The sequence below is a fragment of the Rana temporaria genome, chromosome 7, assembly GCF_905171775.1.
Source record: "Rana temporaria chromosome 7, aRanTem1.1, whole genome shotgun sequence".
Lineage (NCBI taxonomy): Eukaryota > Metazoa > Chordata > Amphibia > Anura > Ranidae > Rana > Rana temporaria.
The window spans coordinates 108,509,988-108,526,200 of NC_053495.1; the positions used below are offsets into that span (position 1 = coordinate 108,509,988).

At 39.2% G+C, this 16,213-nt stretch overlaps 1 protein-coding gene across 1 annotated transcript in view; it reads right to left on the reverse strand.

Moving 5' to 3' along the window:
* Nucleotides 1-16,213, reverse strand: part of KCNT2 (potassium sodium-activated channel subfamily T member 2) — a 1,265,156-nt gene that overhangs the window by 884,291 nt on the left and 364,652 nt on the right. The window contains exon 5 of the mRNA XM_040359820.1: nt 2,031-2,090. Coding sequence (XP_040215754.1) covers nt 2,031-2,090 — 60 coding nt within the window. The remainder of the gene's footprint in view (nt 1-2,030; nt 2,091-16,213) is intronic.

A 16,213-nucleotide genomic window follows, 5' to 3' on the forward strand; every position in this document is an offset into this window, starting at 1 on the left:
CCCCCCACCACCCTTCCTGGCCAAGCAGGCTGCATGCTCACATGAAAATCTGGTTTGGATGTTTTTTGTGGGGACCACACACATTTTTTTTGTTTTGTTTTTTATGTGGTTTTCCCCCTTAAAACCCCTACAATACTTGGAGGGTCTGGTATGGAATTCAGGCAACCCCCACATCATTTTTTTTTCTTGTAAAGTCCCCCTTAAAATCTATAATTGGGATTCGGGATGTTGAAAGAATAGAATATCTTACAGCTACTATTAATAACACTGTTGATGAATATAATACAATCTGGGACAATATGGAAAATCCCCTCTAATTACTTTTAGTGCCTAATACATGCCTGATTTTGTGTAAAGATGATGGTTGTGGAAGGCTCTTGTCCTAGATGGTGGCTAGGGGACACTGCTTACATCCATTCTCTTCTCTGTATCTTCTTCCCTCCTCCCTCTCCCTCCCTCTTACTTTTGTTTTTTCTATAATGATACTATTCCAAAAATATTCCTGGCTTATGTCAATCGCTTTATGCTACACAAAACTCTAAGCACATCACCTCTAATGTGCTGATTACTGTAGACTGCTCTACTAAATTGCAAAAAATTCTGTGAATGGAAATTGGATTTTTGCCTAATCTCGTAATACCAACAGCAATCTGTTGATTTCCATTTTCATTTCATGTATATGGGAACCTAAAAAATGAGAACAAATGACTAACACACTTAGAGCTGGTAAATTGTAATTTATAAAGGGTTAAAAGGAGATTATATTGTTACTGTATAAAAGTCCCACATCTTCTGACTAAGGCAGGCCACACACCATGAGAATTTCTATCCTGCAACGACGGGTTGCAGAAAATAAAATAAAAAAATAATAAATAAATTCACATGATTCCCCCATCAACACAAACAGCACTGACAAGGGAATCCCTCCTACCAAGCAATTGTCTGCACCGGGTGGGCAGGCAGGGGAAGGGAAGCCATCCCTTGAGGGTGAAGACAATGATTATTGCTAGCAGTTAAAGCAGCCGATGGTTGTACCAAAGCTGATCAATCTATCGACTTGGTACATTCAGTCTGCCCACTAAAGCCCTATACACACGATCGGATATCTGACGGAATCTAATCCGATGTATTTTTTCATCGGATATCCGATGAAGCTGACTTTCATCAGTCTTGCCTACACACCATCGGTCAAAAATCCGAACGTGTCCAAACGCGGTGACGTAAAACATTCTGACATGCTGAGAAAAATTAAGTTCAATGCTTCCGAGCATGCGTCGACTTGATTCTGAGCATCCGTGGATTTTTGACTGATGGACTTCCACACAGACGATCGTTTTTTTCTATCGTTTTTTTTATCCATAGGGAAATTTTAAAACATGTTCTATTTTTTTTCGCCGATGGGAAACAAACCGATGGGGCCTACACACGATTGGTTTGTCCGATGAAAACGGTCCATCGGTCCGTTTTCATCAGACAAACCAATCGTGTGTACAGGGCTTAGCAGTTCGAATCTCGGTCAATACCAACTGAACCGGCCAAAATTTGAACCGTGTATGGCCAGTCAAAGACTTCCACTACACAGATCTGTTACGAAAACAGATATGTATTGAAATTCCCATGACAGGAACTCCTCTTCCTTCTAAGTACCATGCCTTTCTGACAAGCCCAGGTCTTTGCTTAAAGTGTGGTATGGTTGGTGACGACAGCTTTAGCAACACTTGGCTCAACGGGACTGCTATGAACTGTTGTTCTTCCCTAGAGTAGAAGAGTAGGGAAGAATGAAAGTTCATACGTGACTTAGTATATTTTTGTGAATACAATGTTACCACAAAGCTTTTTTCCCCTTCAATTTACCTCTATTGCATTGTATTCATTATATATAATCCTATGAAAATATGGTGTTCTCTTATAAGAAGCAAAGGAGAAAAGATGTATCGCTCTTCACTGGTCCAATCTTTAACATTTAGATGATCCTATGAAGTAATTTATATGGTCATATATATATAAGTACATTTAAAAACATAACTTACCTTGTAACTTAGATAAATTAGCAGTATTGTTTCAAAAATGCTGATCAGAGCCACTGTAACCTGAGAAATAGATTGGAAAAAAATATATATACTTTAAAGGAAGGAATGATAATAGAACGAAAGGACTTATAAAATTTTATCATATGTATACCGTGCATCAGAACTGTTGTTATTAAATTAATAAACTTTTTGACAGATTTTTTTTTTAATTTTATTTCCCTAGGTAAAAAAATAGGTTTCAAAATTGATTAAAACGATTGTAAAGTCTTGTGTTTTTTTTTTTGTTAAAAATAACAAACATGTTATACTTACCTCCTCTGTGTAGTGGATTTTTTTATATATATATATATATATATATATATATATATATATATATATATATATATATATATATATATATATATATATATATATATATATATATATCTATATCTACAGAAATGTATTAGATTTGATAAGATATAAACATCATGGATTTCCATCTCAAACTGACTGCTAACTGGGATCTTGTTGGTTCTGCTTGAAGATTATTCCTGAATGTAATGTCCACATTAATTTCAAGGGAAAGCATTTCCTAGATCACTTGTGCATCCATTTTTTAACCACTTACCCCCCGGACCATATTGCTGGTCAAAGACCAGAGCACTTTTTGTGATTCGGGACTGCGTCGCTTTAACTGACAATTGCGCGGTCGTGCGACGTGGCTCCCAAACAAAATTGGCGTCCTTTTTTTCCCACAAATAGAGCTTTCTTTTGGTGGTATTTGATCACCTCTGCGGTTTTTATTTTTTGCGCTATAAACAAAAATAAAGCGACAATTTTGAAAAAAAATTATATTTTTTCCTTTTTGCTGTAATAAATATCCCCCAAAAATATATAAAAAAAACATATTTTTCCCTCAGTTTAGGCTGATACGTATTCTTCTACGTATTTTTCGTAAAACAAAAATCGCAATAAGCGTTTATTGATTGGTTTGCGCAAAAGTTATAGCGTTTACAAAATAGGGGGTATTTTTATGTCATTTTTATTAATATATTTTTTTTACTAGTAATGGCGGCGATCAGCGTTTTTTTTTTTTCGGTACTGCGACATTATGGCGGACACTTTTGACACATTTTTGGGACCAGTGGCATTTTTATAGCGATCAGTGCTATAAAAATGCATTGGATTACTATAAAAATGCCACTGGCAGTGAAGGGGTTAACACTAGGGGGCGGGGAAGGAGTTAAGTATGTTCCCTGGGTGTGTTCTTACTGTGGGGGGGGTGGCCTCACTAGGGGATACACTGATCCTCTGTTCATACATTGTATGAACAGAAGATCAGCATTTCCCCTGCTGACAGGACCGAGAGCTGTGTGTTTACACACACAGCTCCCGGTCCCCGCTCTGTAACGAGCAATCGCGCCTAGTGGCCGCTCTAAGAGCCGACGTAGTATGACGTGCTCTCGCCCAGGAGAGCCGACCTGCCGCCGTAGAATGACGGCGGCTGGTCGGCAAGTAGTTAACATTCCAAAAACCAGTCTGGATTCTATGATGTGCAGTATTCTTGGATTTCAACTGCTATATCCTGGAATCAGCAGAGGGGTTAGCAGCTAAGGCAAATGCTATTTTATAAAAATATATTTCTATATATACACACACACACACACTACATATAGTGCTGTGACCTTTTTTTTGCCCCCTTCCTGATCTTAATTTGTTGCATATTTGTCACACTTAAATTATTCAGATCATCAAACAAATTTTAATATTATACACAAATAACCCAAGTACAGTAAATACAAAATGCAGCTTTTAAATGACGATTTCATGTATTAAGGGAAAAAAGCTGTCCAAACCTGCCTGGCCCTATGTGAAAAAGGCAACACATCATGCCGCGCTCTAAAGAAATTCAAGAACAGATGAAAAACAAAGTAATTGACATTGACAGTTTGGAAAATGTTACAAAGCAATTTCTGGTGCAGCTGTGTATGGTAGCCAATTAGTTTCAAACTTCAGCTTGTTAAATTAAGCTTTGACAAAAAGCAAGAAGCTGATTGGTCTCTATGCAGAGCTGTACCAGATTTTGCACTTTCCAGTTTAAGTAAATCAACCCCAATGTATCATCTAAGAATTGGCTCTATCTTCAATCCCTCTTTATGTTCTAGTGACTATTGTCTACAAGATTGAAAATAAGACAAAATACAAATGTTTCAGCTGTCACCAGAAAAAGAATAGAGGATAAACCTTCTAAAGGACACACTTGTAGGAGTGCCTGTCACTGCTTATTATTGCCGGTCCACACAGGAGCAGTAATCCAACTCTGAAGCCCTGCAGTGTACAGCGCGACTTCAGCCCGGCTTGCCAAGCGACTTCTATATAGACGTCAATGCAAGCCGCTCTGAAGTTGCCCTAAAGTAGTACAGTAACCTTTTTCGAAATCGGAGGGACTTGAGTGACAGCAATAAAAGTGATCAGATTTTTTTTAAAGTGACAATATAAAAAATAAATAATAATAAAAGAAAAGCATGACATGGCATTTACTTGGCCTTACATCATCTTTCACATTATACAAAAAAGTTGGGCTAACTTTACTATTGACTTCATGAAATTTTATTTATTTCATGAAAGTGTATTTTTTCCGACAAAAACTATGCTAAAGTATAAACACACACAAGCATAAAAGCAATGGGGCAGATTCACAAAGAGAGTACGCCGGCGTATCTACTGATACGCCGGCGTACTTTCAAATTTCCCGCGTCGTATCTTTGTTTTGAATCCTCAAAACAAGATACGACGACATCTGGGTTAGATCCGACAGGCATACGTCTTCGTACGCCTTCGGATCTTAGATGCAATTCTTCGGCGTCCGCTGGGTGGCGTCCCAGTCGTTTTCCGCGTCGAGTATGCAAATTAGCTATTTCCGACGATCCACGAACGTACGAGCGGCCGTCGCTTTTTGTTTACGTCGTCTCTAGTCGGCTTTTTTCGGCGTATAGTTAAAGCTGCTATTTGGTGGCGTACGCAATGTTAAGTATGGCCGTTTCCGCGTATAATTTAAAACAAAAAAATTTGTTTGCGTAAGTCGTCCGTGAATCGGGCTGGACGTAATTTATGTCCACGTAAAAAAAATGACATCCTTGCAACGTCATTTAGCGCAATGCACGGCGGGAGATTTAGGAACGGAGCATGCGCAGTTCGTTCGGTGTGGGGACGCACTTCATTTAAATGAAACACGCCCCCTACTGGCCGATTTGAATTACGCGCCGTTACACCGCGAGAGATAGACTACGCCGCCGTAACTTACGGCGCAAATTCTTTCTGGATTCGAACCAAAGAGACGTAAGTTGCGGCGGCGTAGCGTATCTCAGATATGCTGCGCCGGGGCAGATCTTTGTGAATCTGCCCCAATAAATGTAAAAATGCACAAGCATAAAAGCAATAATAATAGGTGCAAAGTGCAAGATATTGTGCAAGTGGCAAACTAAATAACATGCCAAACAATATAGTGTCCAAATAAACCTGAAATGCTGAAGAGGTATGTAACACAATGCAAAATAATCATGGAAAAAACATCAAATAGTACAAGCACAAATAACATCTGCTCTGAAAAAATCACATCTACTGTGAAATATGTAAACAAGCATGAAATGAAATGCAAAGGTGCATTAGGTGAATGTGGTAAATTCCAAAGTGTAATGCAAAAAAATAAAAATAAATCCAAAGTGTGCAAGGTGATGGCTTCTTCAGTGCCGTCTACTAAGGTGCAATTGTGCAGAGTGATGGCTCTTCAGTGCCTTCTGATAAGGTAAATGGATGGCCCCTTACCTCACTGATGTGAGGTTACAGCACATACAGTAAGAAAAGCCTGAGTGTATCCAGCGTAATCCAGCCTGCCTGGATGGTGCCTTGGGTAATCCCTGGATGTGGTCCTTGGTTGTGGGGAGCGGCTGTTACGTCCGTGGTGTAAGCGGTCTCCGGATGCCGTGCATATATGATAGCAGGGAAGGTAAAAGGAATCCCAGGATAGTGTAGTATGTTCTAACTACAATTGCATTTATCCACGAGCGCCGAGCTCGCCTGCGTCACTTCTGGTTGCCTCTACGTCCCAAGGGATGTAGAGGCAACCGGAAGTGACGCAGGCTAGATCGGTGCTCGTGGATACACATGTTTTGTTTACTGTTTGAATGTGAGTACCTTGTATACTTTTTATGTAATAAACGCAATTGTAAGAGTGTTGTCAGAACATCTTTTTTCCACTTGAATAACATTGCTCGGCTGCATCTTATGCTATCATACACTGTAGCTGCAAAGCTGATCCATACATTTGTGTTCTCCCGTGTTGACTACTACAATGCTCTACTCGCTGGTGTACTTGAATCCACTATTAATCGACTTTAATATGTTCAAAATTCTGCAGCCTGAATCCTGACTAGGTCTGGTACAAGTGATCATATTACCCATACCCTGGTCCTTGCACTGGCTACCCGTCAGGTTTCACATAGACTTTAAGATCCTGTTGCTCATCTATAACTAAGGCTCTTCATGGCTTGGCACCCCATTATCTCTCTGAACTTTATTAACTAACTCCCCCCTTAAAACCTCTGCTCCTCAAATTCTGGTGTGCTATGTGTTCCCCCTACTCACCTACACTCAATAGGGGAAAAAGCCTTCTCCTGCTACGCTCCAAAACTCTGAAATTTACTTCCAAAGAACATCAGAAAGTCACCTTCTCTAAACTCATTCAAATCAAATCTAAACTTGTTTTTTTTTAGACAAGCTTTCACTTAATTGTCCCTTTTTCCTTTATGTTATCTTGTGTATTTCTTGTAAAGTGCTTTGTAGAAGCTACATTTTAAGGCACTATATAAAATAAAGTTTTTTATTATTATTATTATTATTATTATTATTAATAGGAGTATATTTCTATTACTACACAAACAAATATGACTTTACTCAGGCATAGATGATATTGACCATTGAATCATTATTAATTTAATAGCCAAAAAGGACATCAAAGAACAAAAGAAACTTTGTTTTGTATTTGTACAAAGCACTAAAACTCAAAAAAAGATAAACTGTACAAGTGTGTTGTATTCAAGATGAATATAATAATGATTTTGGATGAGAGTAACCAAAATATGACCAGACTTGAGAAATATATTCAGATAATAGCATGAAAGCATGAAATACAGTAAGCGAGGGAGAGAGAGAGATTGCACAATTTAAACCTGTATGGCCTCGTACACACGACCGGTTTCCTCGGCAGAATCCATCAAGAAACTTGGTGGGAGAGCTTTTTTGCCGAGGAAACCGGTCGTGTGTAAGTTTTTCATCGAGGAAACTGTCGAGGAACTCGACGAGCAAAAAAGAGAGCAAGTTCTCTTTTTCCTCGAAGGGAGTCTCAACTTCCTCGTCGTGTTCCTCGTCGAGCTGGTTTTCAATGAGAAACTTGAGCGAGTGTATGCTAAGAAACCCACGCTTGCTCAGAATAAAGTATGAGACAGGAGTAAAAGTAGCATTTGTACTGGAGATGACAAATTTTTCAAGCTGTAACAGACTGTAAAGTGCAAATCGTCTCCGACCAAACTTTTACTTAACACGCAAACACATGAGCAAAAGCAGCCCCAAGAGTTGTGCAAGTGGAATCGAACTTCCCCTGCCGTTGTATTTGTTGTACGTCACCGCGTTTGAGTACGAGGAGATTTTGTCTTGACCATGTGTACGCAAAGCAAGCTTGTCGAGTTCCTTCGACAAGCCTAACAAGGAACTCGTCGAGGAAAACGATTTGTGTCTCGCCCAACGAGTTCCTCGGTCGTGTGTACGAGGCCTAAGAAAGATGGGCAAGGAAAATGGGCTTTAATGTTCAAGAAGAGCATTAGAACAAGACTGCAGCTTGTTATGAACTATATAGACAAAGACCAAACTTGTGCAATAATGTCAAGGGGGCTAATGAATTAAAATAAAGATGCTTGGTCAGAGTGACAGTAAATATGCTTGGCTTAAACTAAACAATGTATATCAGGAGAAGAACCTCATACTAACTGCAGCATGGTGGTGAAAATTATATATTTTTGAGATCGCTTTGAATCTTTAGGGTCTGGAAAGCTTTGAGCCATTTGGGTTGATTTCATAAAAATCACTATAAAGACAGCATTGTAGTAAAGTAGTCAAGGCACATATATGTCATAGAGGGGGCTCTTGATAAGTATCTTCGAAGCAAACTCAGTTTACATCAATCCAGCCAGATTGGATCCACCAAGTAAGGCGGGATTGATGTGAACTGAGTTTGCTTCTAAGATACTTTTCAAGATCCTCCTCTTTGGAATATACAGTATGTGCCTTGACTACTTTACTACCATAATGTCTTTAGGGATATCTACTCACATTTGGTCTGGATAGTTCCCCTTTGGGAAGTCAGTCCTTCTATTTCAAGATGATGTGTACAAGACCATTGGCTGTTTATTGATTGTACCTCCATTTACCATTCGAGAGGCAGTGGCTTCACCTTGGCTTACTCATTTGCTCCTCTATGAGCAACATACACACGCTATGAATTCCAGTTTATCCAGTGTACTGATTCTGTCAATGGGCTCCTGAAGAAGGATTCCTGAAATGAGTCCACATCTGAACTGTAATTGAAATCTTTGTGTGTTGTAAATGTGGAGAGTGATTTTTATTGTTGTGTAATAGATTTTTAATGGTACATAATAAAGTTGTTTGTATGGTACTTCATTTCTCTTCTATATCTACACAAGGTCAATGACTACATATTCTGTTCATATTTGTACATTATTTGCTGAGATGTGGACATATAGCACACACAGTCTGTGTTTTCCTCCTGCTATCATAAATATATAAACTTCATAATATTAATACTGAATTCATATTGTTAATAGGAAGTATATGTATATATGTATAATGGTACTATAGAGAGCAAGATAATATAATGATAAAAAATAAACAATAATATATATAAAATATATGGCAAGCTCCAAGGAGCATACTCTAAATAGTGGATAATAATAATAAAAAAATATAAAATGATAAATAATAGATAATAAAATAAATACATATAAATGAATAAGAAAATAAAAGGGACATGTTTATGACAGCCAAAAATGCATAAACAATAGTATTTTTTGTGAGGGAAAATAAATCTGCGCTGAAAACTCTTAATAAATTAATAAAAATGAAAAAAAAAATCACCAACGTGACAAAAGAAAAAATGCAAAAATGTTAAAAAAATAACAAATGAGGTGGTGCTGCAATCAAAAGACCTTAAATCTTCAGTCAACATACATAAATAAAAATGAATTGCTCTCCCACCAAAATTGAAAAACAAAATTATCATATGAACTCAAATGACCTTCAGCAGTAGTGTTCACACAAAAAACAATAACGTGTAAGTTCATAAATAAATAAACACTTGAGGATTATCAATGAAGATTCATTCCAATAGGTGAATATAAACGGACTCATCAATGGCAAAGTCCATGTAAATTAAATGGGATAAGGAAAAAAACTTGACAGCAGGCGAGTCTACGCGGGTGTTCTGTTCATCAAGAAAAAGAAAGGCGTTCACTGCCGCTTACCAGATAGAAGATCGTATAACGCTCAGTTTAATGTAACATTCAGGCAGGATAACGAGAAGAGAGCCTCATGGTGTAGTATATAGGTTCAAAGGTGTTTAATAAAAAAAGCACTACAAACACACCGCAAATACATGCAAAGATAAAAAAACACATATCCATGGCTGACAATCCGATCGGCTCGTGCGTGGTGACGTATAGGGTACTGACTCTACCCAACGTGTTTTCCTGTAACAGGATTCTTCTGGGGGGGTAAAAGGATCCCCTTCTGGGGGGGGGGTAGTGGCTTAATACTAGATCATGGGAAAGACTCCACAGAAAAAAAGGGGTGGACTCCACAGAAAAAAAAACCGGAAGGAATGGGGGGGGGGATTCTCTGGAGTACATCAATTGTGCCAATGTAGAACTCAGCTGTTATTAATATGACAATTGATGTCCCATTCCACGTTGAGTCCTAGGGGGTTATAACACTGAAGGTCAAAAATCCACCTAGATACATCTGTACTCCAGGTTATAGCTTTAAACACCTTTGAACCTATATACTACACCATGAGACTCTCTTCTCTTTATCCTGCCTGAACGTTACATTAAACTGGTGATCGTGATTCAATCGGGTGAAACTGTCTGTGAGGATTGTACCGCAGCGGGAATCCGGTGTAACACGAACGGAACTCAATACAACACGAGCGGTGTGTCTTGGAGGAGGAATCCCCAGATGATCATCCTGGCTTGCCTGGAGTATATCTTGATGAGCGTTATACGATCTTCTATCTGGTCAGTGAACGCCTTTCTTTTTCTTGATGAACAGAACACCCGAGTAGACTGACCTGCTGTCAAGTTTTTTTCCTTATCCCATTTAATTTACACGGACTTTGCCATTGATGAGTCCGTTTATATTCACCTATTGGAATGAATCTTCATTGATAATCCTCTAGTGTTTGAACACTACTGCTGAAGGTCATTTGAGTTTATATGATAATTTTGTTTTTCAACTTTGGTGGGAGCGCATTTCATTTTTTATTTAATAGTATTTTTTAACTACTTCAGCCCCGGAGGATTTGGCTACCAAATGACTGGGCCATTTTAAGTGATTTGGCAATGCTTCGATTTTACTGACAATTGTGCGGTCGTGCGACGTGGGTCCCAAACAAAATTGATGTCCTTTTTTTCCCACAAATAGAGCTTTCTTTTGGTGGTATTTGATCACCTCTGCAGTTTTTATTTTTTGTGCTATAAACAAAAATAGAGTGACAATTTTGAAAAAAAGTATAATTTTTTACTTTTTGCTGTAATAAATATCCCCCAAAAAATATATATTTTTCCCTCAGTTTAGGCTGATACGCATTCTTCTACATATATTTGGTAAAAAAAAAATCGTAATGAGCACTTATTGATTGGTTTGCGCAAAATTTAGAGCGTTTACAAAATAGGAGATAGTTTTATGGCATTTTTATTAATACTTTGTTTTACTAGTAATGGTGGCGATCAGCGATTTTTTTATTGTGACTGCAGCATTATGGCAGACACATCGAACACTTTTGACGCTATTTTGGGACCATTCACATTTATACAGCAATCAGTGCTATAAAAATGCATTTTTTTTTTAATTTGTCACAGGGTTCCCCTTAATATCCATACCAGACCTGAAGGGCCTGGTTATGGAATTTGGGGGGACCCCCAAGCATTTTTTTTCAATGACTTTTAATGACTTTCAATGACTTTTATCTTTATTGCCGGGACCCGACAATTCATTATAGCCGCGAGTATCGAACTCATGTTCGACCCGAACATAAAGCTCATCCCTACTCACAAATTATCAAAAAAAGCATCTAATAAAAATATATTACAAAGGTTTGACCCTTTTCCGCATTATTTAAAAAGCTTATTATTTAAGCGTGAATTCCTTTTTAAGCATGTACCTACAGTACATCACATAATGGTAGTGACAATGGACATGACAATGGATGCACAAATAGGATCAGTAGTTAGCGGATCCCACCATCTTCTACGTCTCCTACGAAGAGTTGTTCCTTTCATCCCGAAAGAAGACACAGCAGTAGTGGTAGGGATAATTATTAACTCCAGGTTAGATTATGCAAACTCCTTCTACCTAAGACTCCCAAAATACCAGCTTGCCCGTCTCCAAGTCGTCCAGAACATGGCGGCATGACTGGTAACAGGAAAAAAAACCTGGGAACCAATCACCCCGTCCCTGAGATCCCTCCATTGGCTGCCCATAAAAGACCAAATCACATTAAAGGCCCTATGCCTTATGCACAAATGTGTACACGGAACACATGTGTACACAGAATGATGCCCCAGTTGAAGTCCCCTAGGACGAAACGCATAGAGCTTGGTTTTCGCCACTTCCCATATTGCCCTTTTTTACCATTTGTGATCACTTTTATTGTGACTTTTATTACAATAAAACCTTTATATTTTTGACCTGCACCATTGGGGCTCTGTTTTCTTTTCCTTTCTCCCCACATGCTGTTTGGCGCCTTTCAGTTCCATTTATATCACCATCCCCTCCATTTGTTGGTTTTGAGGGTAGACATCTTGGGAGATTCGGTCTACCGTTCCAGGACATCGCTCATCTACAGTCCTCCACTGAAGATCCTTGGTTTTCATCGATCCAGTCCAGGGAAGCCGAGTTGATTTGCCCTGAGAGTTTCTATGTCTACAAGATCTGCTGTCGCTGACAGGCAGATCCACGTGTTCCGGTAAGCGCACTCACATCTTTATTGAGTTTAAAGAAATTATTGTTTGCCCATGAGGTCATTTTATTATTCATCCACAAGTTATATTGATGGACTCTATGGGCCAGATTCACATACATTTGCGGCAGCGTAACGTATTTCATTAACGTTACACCGCCGCAAGTTTTACGGGCAAGTGCTTGATTCACAAAGCACTTGCCTGTAAACTTGCGGCGGCGTAGCGTAAATCCGTCTGGCGCAAGCCCGCCTAATTCAAATGGGGCGTGTGCCATTTAAATTAGGCGCGTTCTGCGCATGCTCCGTTTTGAAATTTCCCGCCGTGCTTTGCGCGAAATGACGTCGCCCCAACGTAATTTTTTGAATGGCGACGTGCGTTACGTCCTTTCGTATTCCCGGACAACTTACGCAAAAAAAAAATTTGAATTTCGACGCGGGAACGACGGCCATACTTTAACATGGCTAGTCTAAATATAAGCCATGAAATAGCAGCCGTAACTTTGCGACAGGAAAAGCCGACTAGCGACGACGTAAGAGAATGCGACGAATGCGCAGACCTTCGTGGATCGCCGTAACCAGCTAATTAGCATACCCGACGCGGAAAACGACGCAAACTCCACCCAGCGGCCGGCGAAGTATTACACCTACGATCCGAAGGCGTACAAAGCCGTACGCCTGTCGGATCGATGCCAAAAGCCGTTGTATCTTGGTTTGAGGATTCAAACTAAAGATACAACGCGGCAAATTTGAAAATACGCCGGCGTATCAGTAGATACGCCGACTTATTTCTTCTGTGAATCTGGCCCCATATTGTTATGTTTGGTTGTGTTTGTGGACTTCACCTGTTTATATATTCACCCAACATTGGTTGTTGTCACCATTTTCACTGTTTCAGTACAGTGACTATTTATTTATTCATTCACTCACTTATTTACTTAATGAGAAACTATTGTTTCTATTGTATCACTAGCGCTACATTTTTTCTTTATACCACTGTTCAATTTTTGTCACATTGTTGTGTAGCAGCTGTTCCTTAGTTTAATTTTTAATCCAGATCAGCGCAATATTTTCCCCCCTTTTCTTAGAAAATAAAACCCCAAAACCCCAATCGAGTCCTTCGTTCAACTAACCAAAAATTACTACAAATCCCCAAAGCCCGCTACAAGACCAAAGGAGAACGTCGATTTGCAGTCCAAGGACCTCGACTGTGGAACGCATTACCAACTAACATCCAAACGGAAATTGATCACCTGGCCTTCAGAAAAAAACTCAAGACCCACCTATTCTGAGGGATAAACAGAAGGAAAATGGATGCCAAGCACCTTGAGGCGATTCAGTTCGCATTTGTAGCGCTTTATAAGTTATTCACTCACTCACCTATTTTTAAGCACTAAGAGCCAGATTCAGAAAGAATCGCGGCGGCGCAACGTATCGTCTTTACGTTACACCGCCGCAAGTTTTCAGCGTAAGTGCCTGATTCACAAAGCACTTACCTGTAAACTTGCGGCGGTGTATCGTAAAGACGTCCGGCGCAAGCCCGCCTAATTCAAATGGGGCGTGTACCATTTAAATTAGGTGCGCTCCCGCGCCGAACGTTCTGCGCATGCTCCGTTAGTAAATTTCCCGACGTGCTTTGCTTCAAAATACGGCGCCCCGACGTGTTTGTGGATGGCGACGTGCGTAACATACTTACGCCAAAACATTTTTTTAAATTCGACGTGGGAACGACGGCCATACTTTAACATGGCTTGTGTAAAGTTAAGCCATGAAAAAGATTGCTTAACTTTGCGACGGCAAGAAACGACATTACGCACGCGAGTAGCTTTGTGGATCGCCGTAAAAGCTAATTTGCATACCCGACGCTGGAAAACTACGCAAACTCCACCCAGCGGCGGCCGAAGTATTGCAGCCTAAGATCCGACGGTGTAAGTCAATTACACCTGTCGGATCTTAGGGCTATCTATGCGTAACTGATTCTATCAATCAGCCGCATAGATACTCTCAGAGATACGACGGTGTATCAGGAGATACGCCGTCGTATCTCTTCTGTGAATCTGGCCCTAACATTGCACTGAGGAGGTATTGCGATTTAAAAAAAATGCTCCTTGCAGACAGCATGCACCTAAGATTTGGAGGCTATTTGAGCACACTGGAGCTGAAGTACAACCAAAACAACCTGTGATTTTTTTTTAGCTGGCTGAAGAGGGGCTCTATGACATAATGTATTAACACACTTGGCTAGGACATTTTGATTTTTTTTATGTAGGGAGTATTGTAAAGAATTACAAAAGATTTATAAGAGGTGGTGGAAAATGCCACATTCAAATTGTAGAAATTCACAAAAAGAAAAAAGAAACAATTTGAAATTTTAAGGCAACAATCGTGTAAAATGCCCTTGTTAAAAAAAAAAAAAAAAAAAACCTGATCCTTTATAAAAGAAGTAAATAACAAAGCAGTATGGGGTATGATTTTACATATATGGAGTATTGCAGTATTAGATTTCATTCTTTCTGACATTATACGGCTAGTAGAAAGGCAGCAACACCATCACTTATACTCCTATTATATAGAAAAGTCCAGGTGCTGGTTCTTAGGTTAAGAAAAGTTGAGTTTACTCAACGTGTTTCACAGTAAATTGCTGCTTCATTATGAGTATTAGTATAGTAAGTAATATCATTGTAACATGTAATAAACAGCATGTGGTCGGGTATCCCCCATCAGGCAGATATAGAGGTACCCAAGCAGAGAGAAAGGGGAAACAACTCATAAGCACCAGAAACTCATGGGCGATTATCACTGGGAATGAAAAGAGATCCACCCCATTGTGGGTACTTATTGAGGCAATAGACTTTGACCCTCTTCCTACTAATAATATCCTTTGGCTGAGCCCTCAAAACCGTAGAAAAATGAAAATCCAATATCGAAACACTCATTGTCATTATGGGATAGGTACAAAACCTCTCATGGATTGCAATCCCGACACATTCCGCTTCTTTCTTTTTATAAAAATCCAACCTTTTATCCAGCATGGGTATTTCCAAGAACTTTTAAGTCTTGGATCAGGGCTGGTATTACGTGTTTATATCACATAGCATTAACTACTACAATTGGACCTTTTCCAGACCTTTGTGAGGCATCCGGCCTCCCCACTACAGACATTTTCAGATACCTTCAAATCAAAAACTTTTATGGACCTTCCTTTAGCGATAATTTAAATAATATTACCCAATTTGAAAGGATATGTCTCAAAGATCCACATGCCAAAGGTCGTATTTCAATAATTTATTCCCAATTGATCACTAAAACAAATACCATAATACCTTCTTATATTGCTAAATGGGAATTAGACCTGGAATGTAAAATTAATAACGAAACCTGGGCAAGCATTTGGTCTAATACTAGCTCTTCATCTATAAATGTATCGGCAATGGAAACATCATATAAAGTGCTTTCCCATTGGTACCTGGTTCCCAATAGATTAGCCAAATTTTCAGCAAACTGTTCAGATCTCGGTTTCCGCGGTTGCCCAGACAAAGGAACATATATCCACATCTGGTGGCAGTGTCCACTTGTAAGGAAATTCTGGGAAGGGATTTTTAGAATCGCTTCTAAAATATTTGACTGTATTATATTACCAGATCCAATGACGGCCTTACTTAACATTAAACCAGAAACCCTTTCTCAGAATCAGCATAAGTTATTTATTTTGTTTATGATAGCCGCGAAACAGGTAATATCTAGTGCATGGAAATCACCTGCATTACTATTGTCTGAAGCCGAAAAAAGAATGAATCTAAGAATAAACTAGAAGCGCTAGACAAAAATGGATTTTAAAAAATTCCATAGCATATGGAAACCCTGGGCCATATACTATACGTCAGACACTTTTGACTCA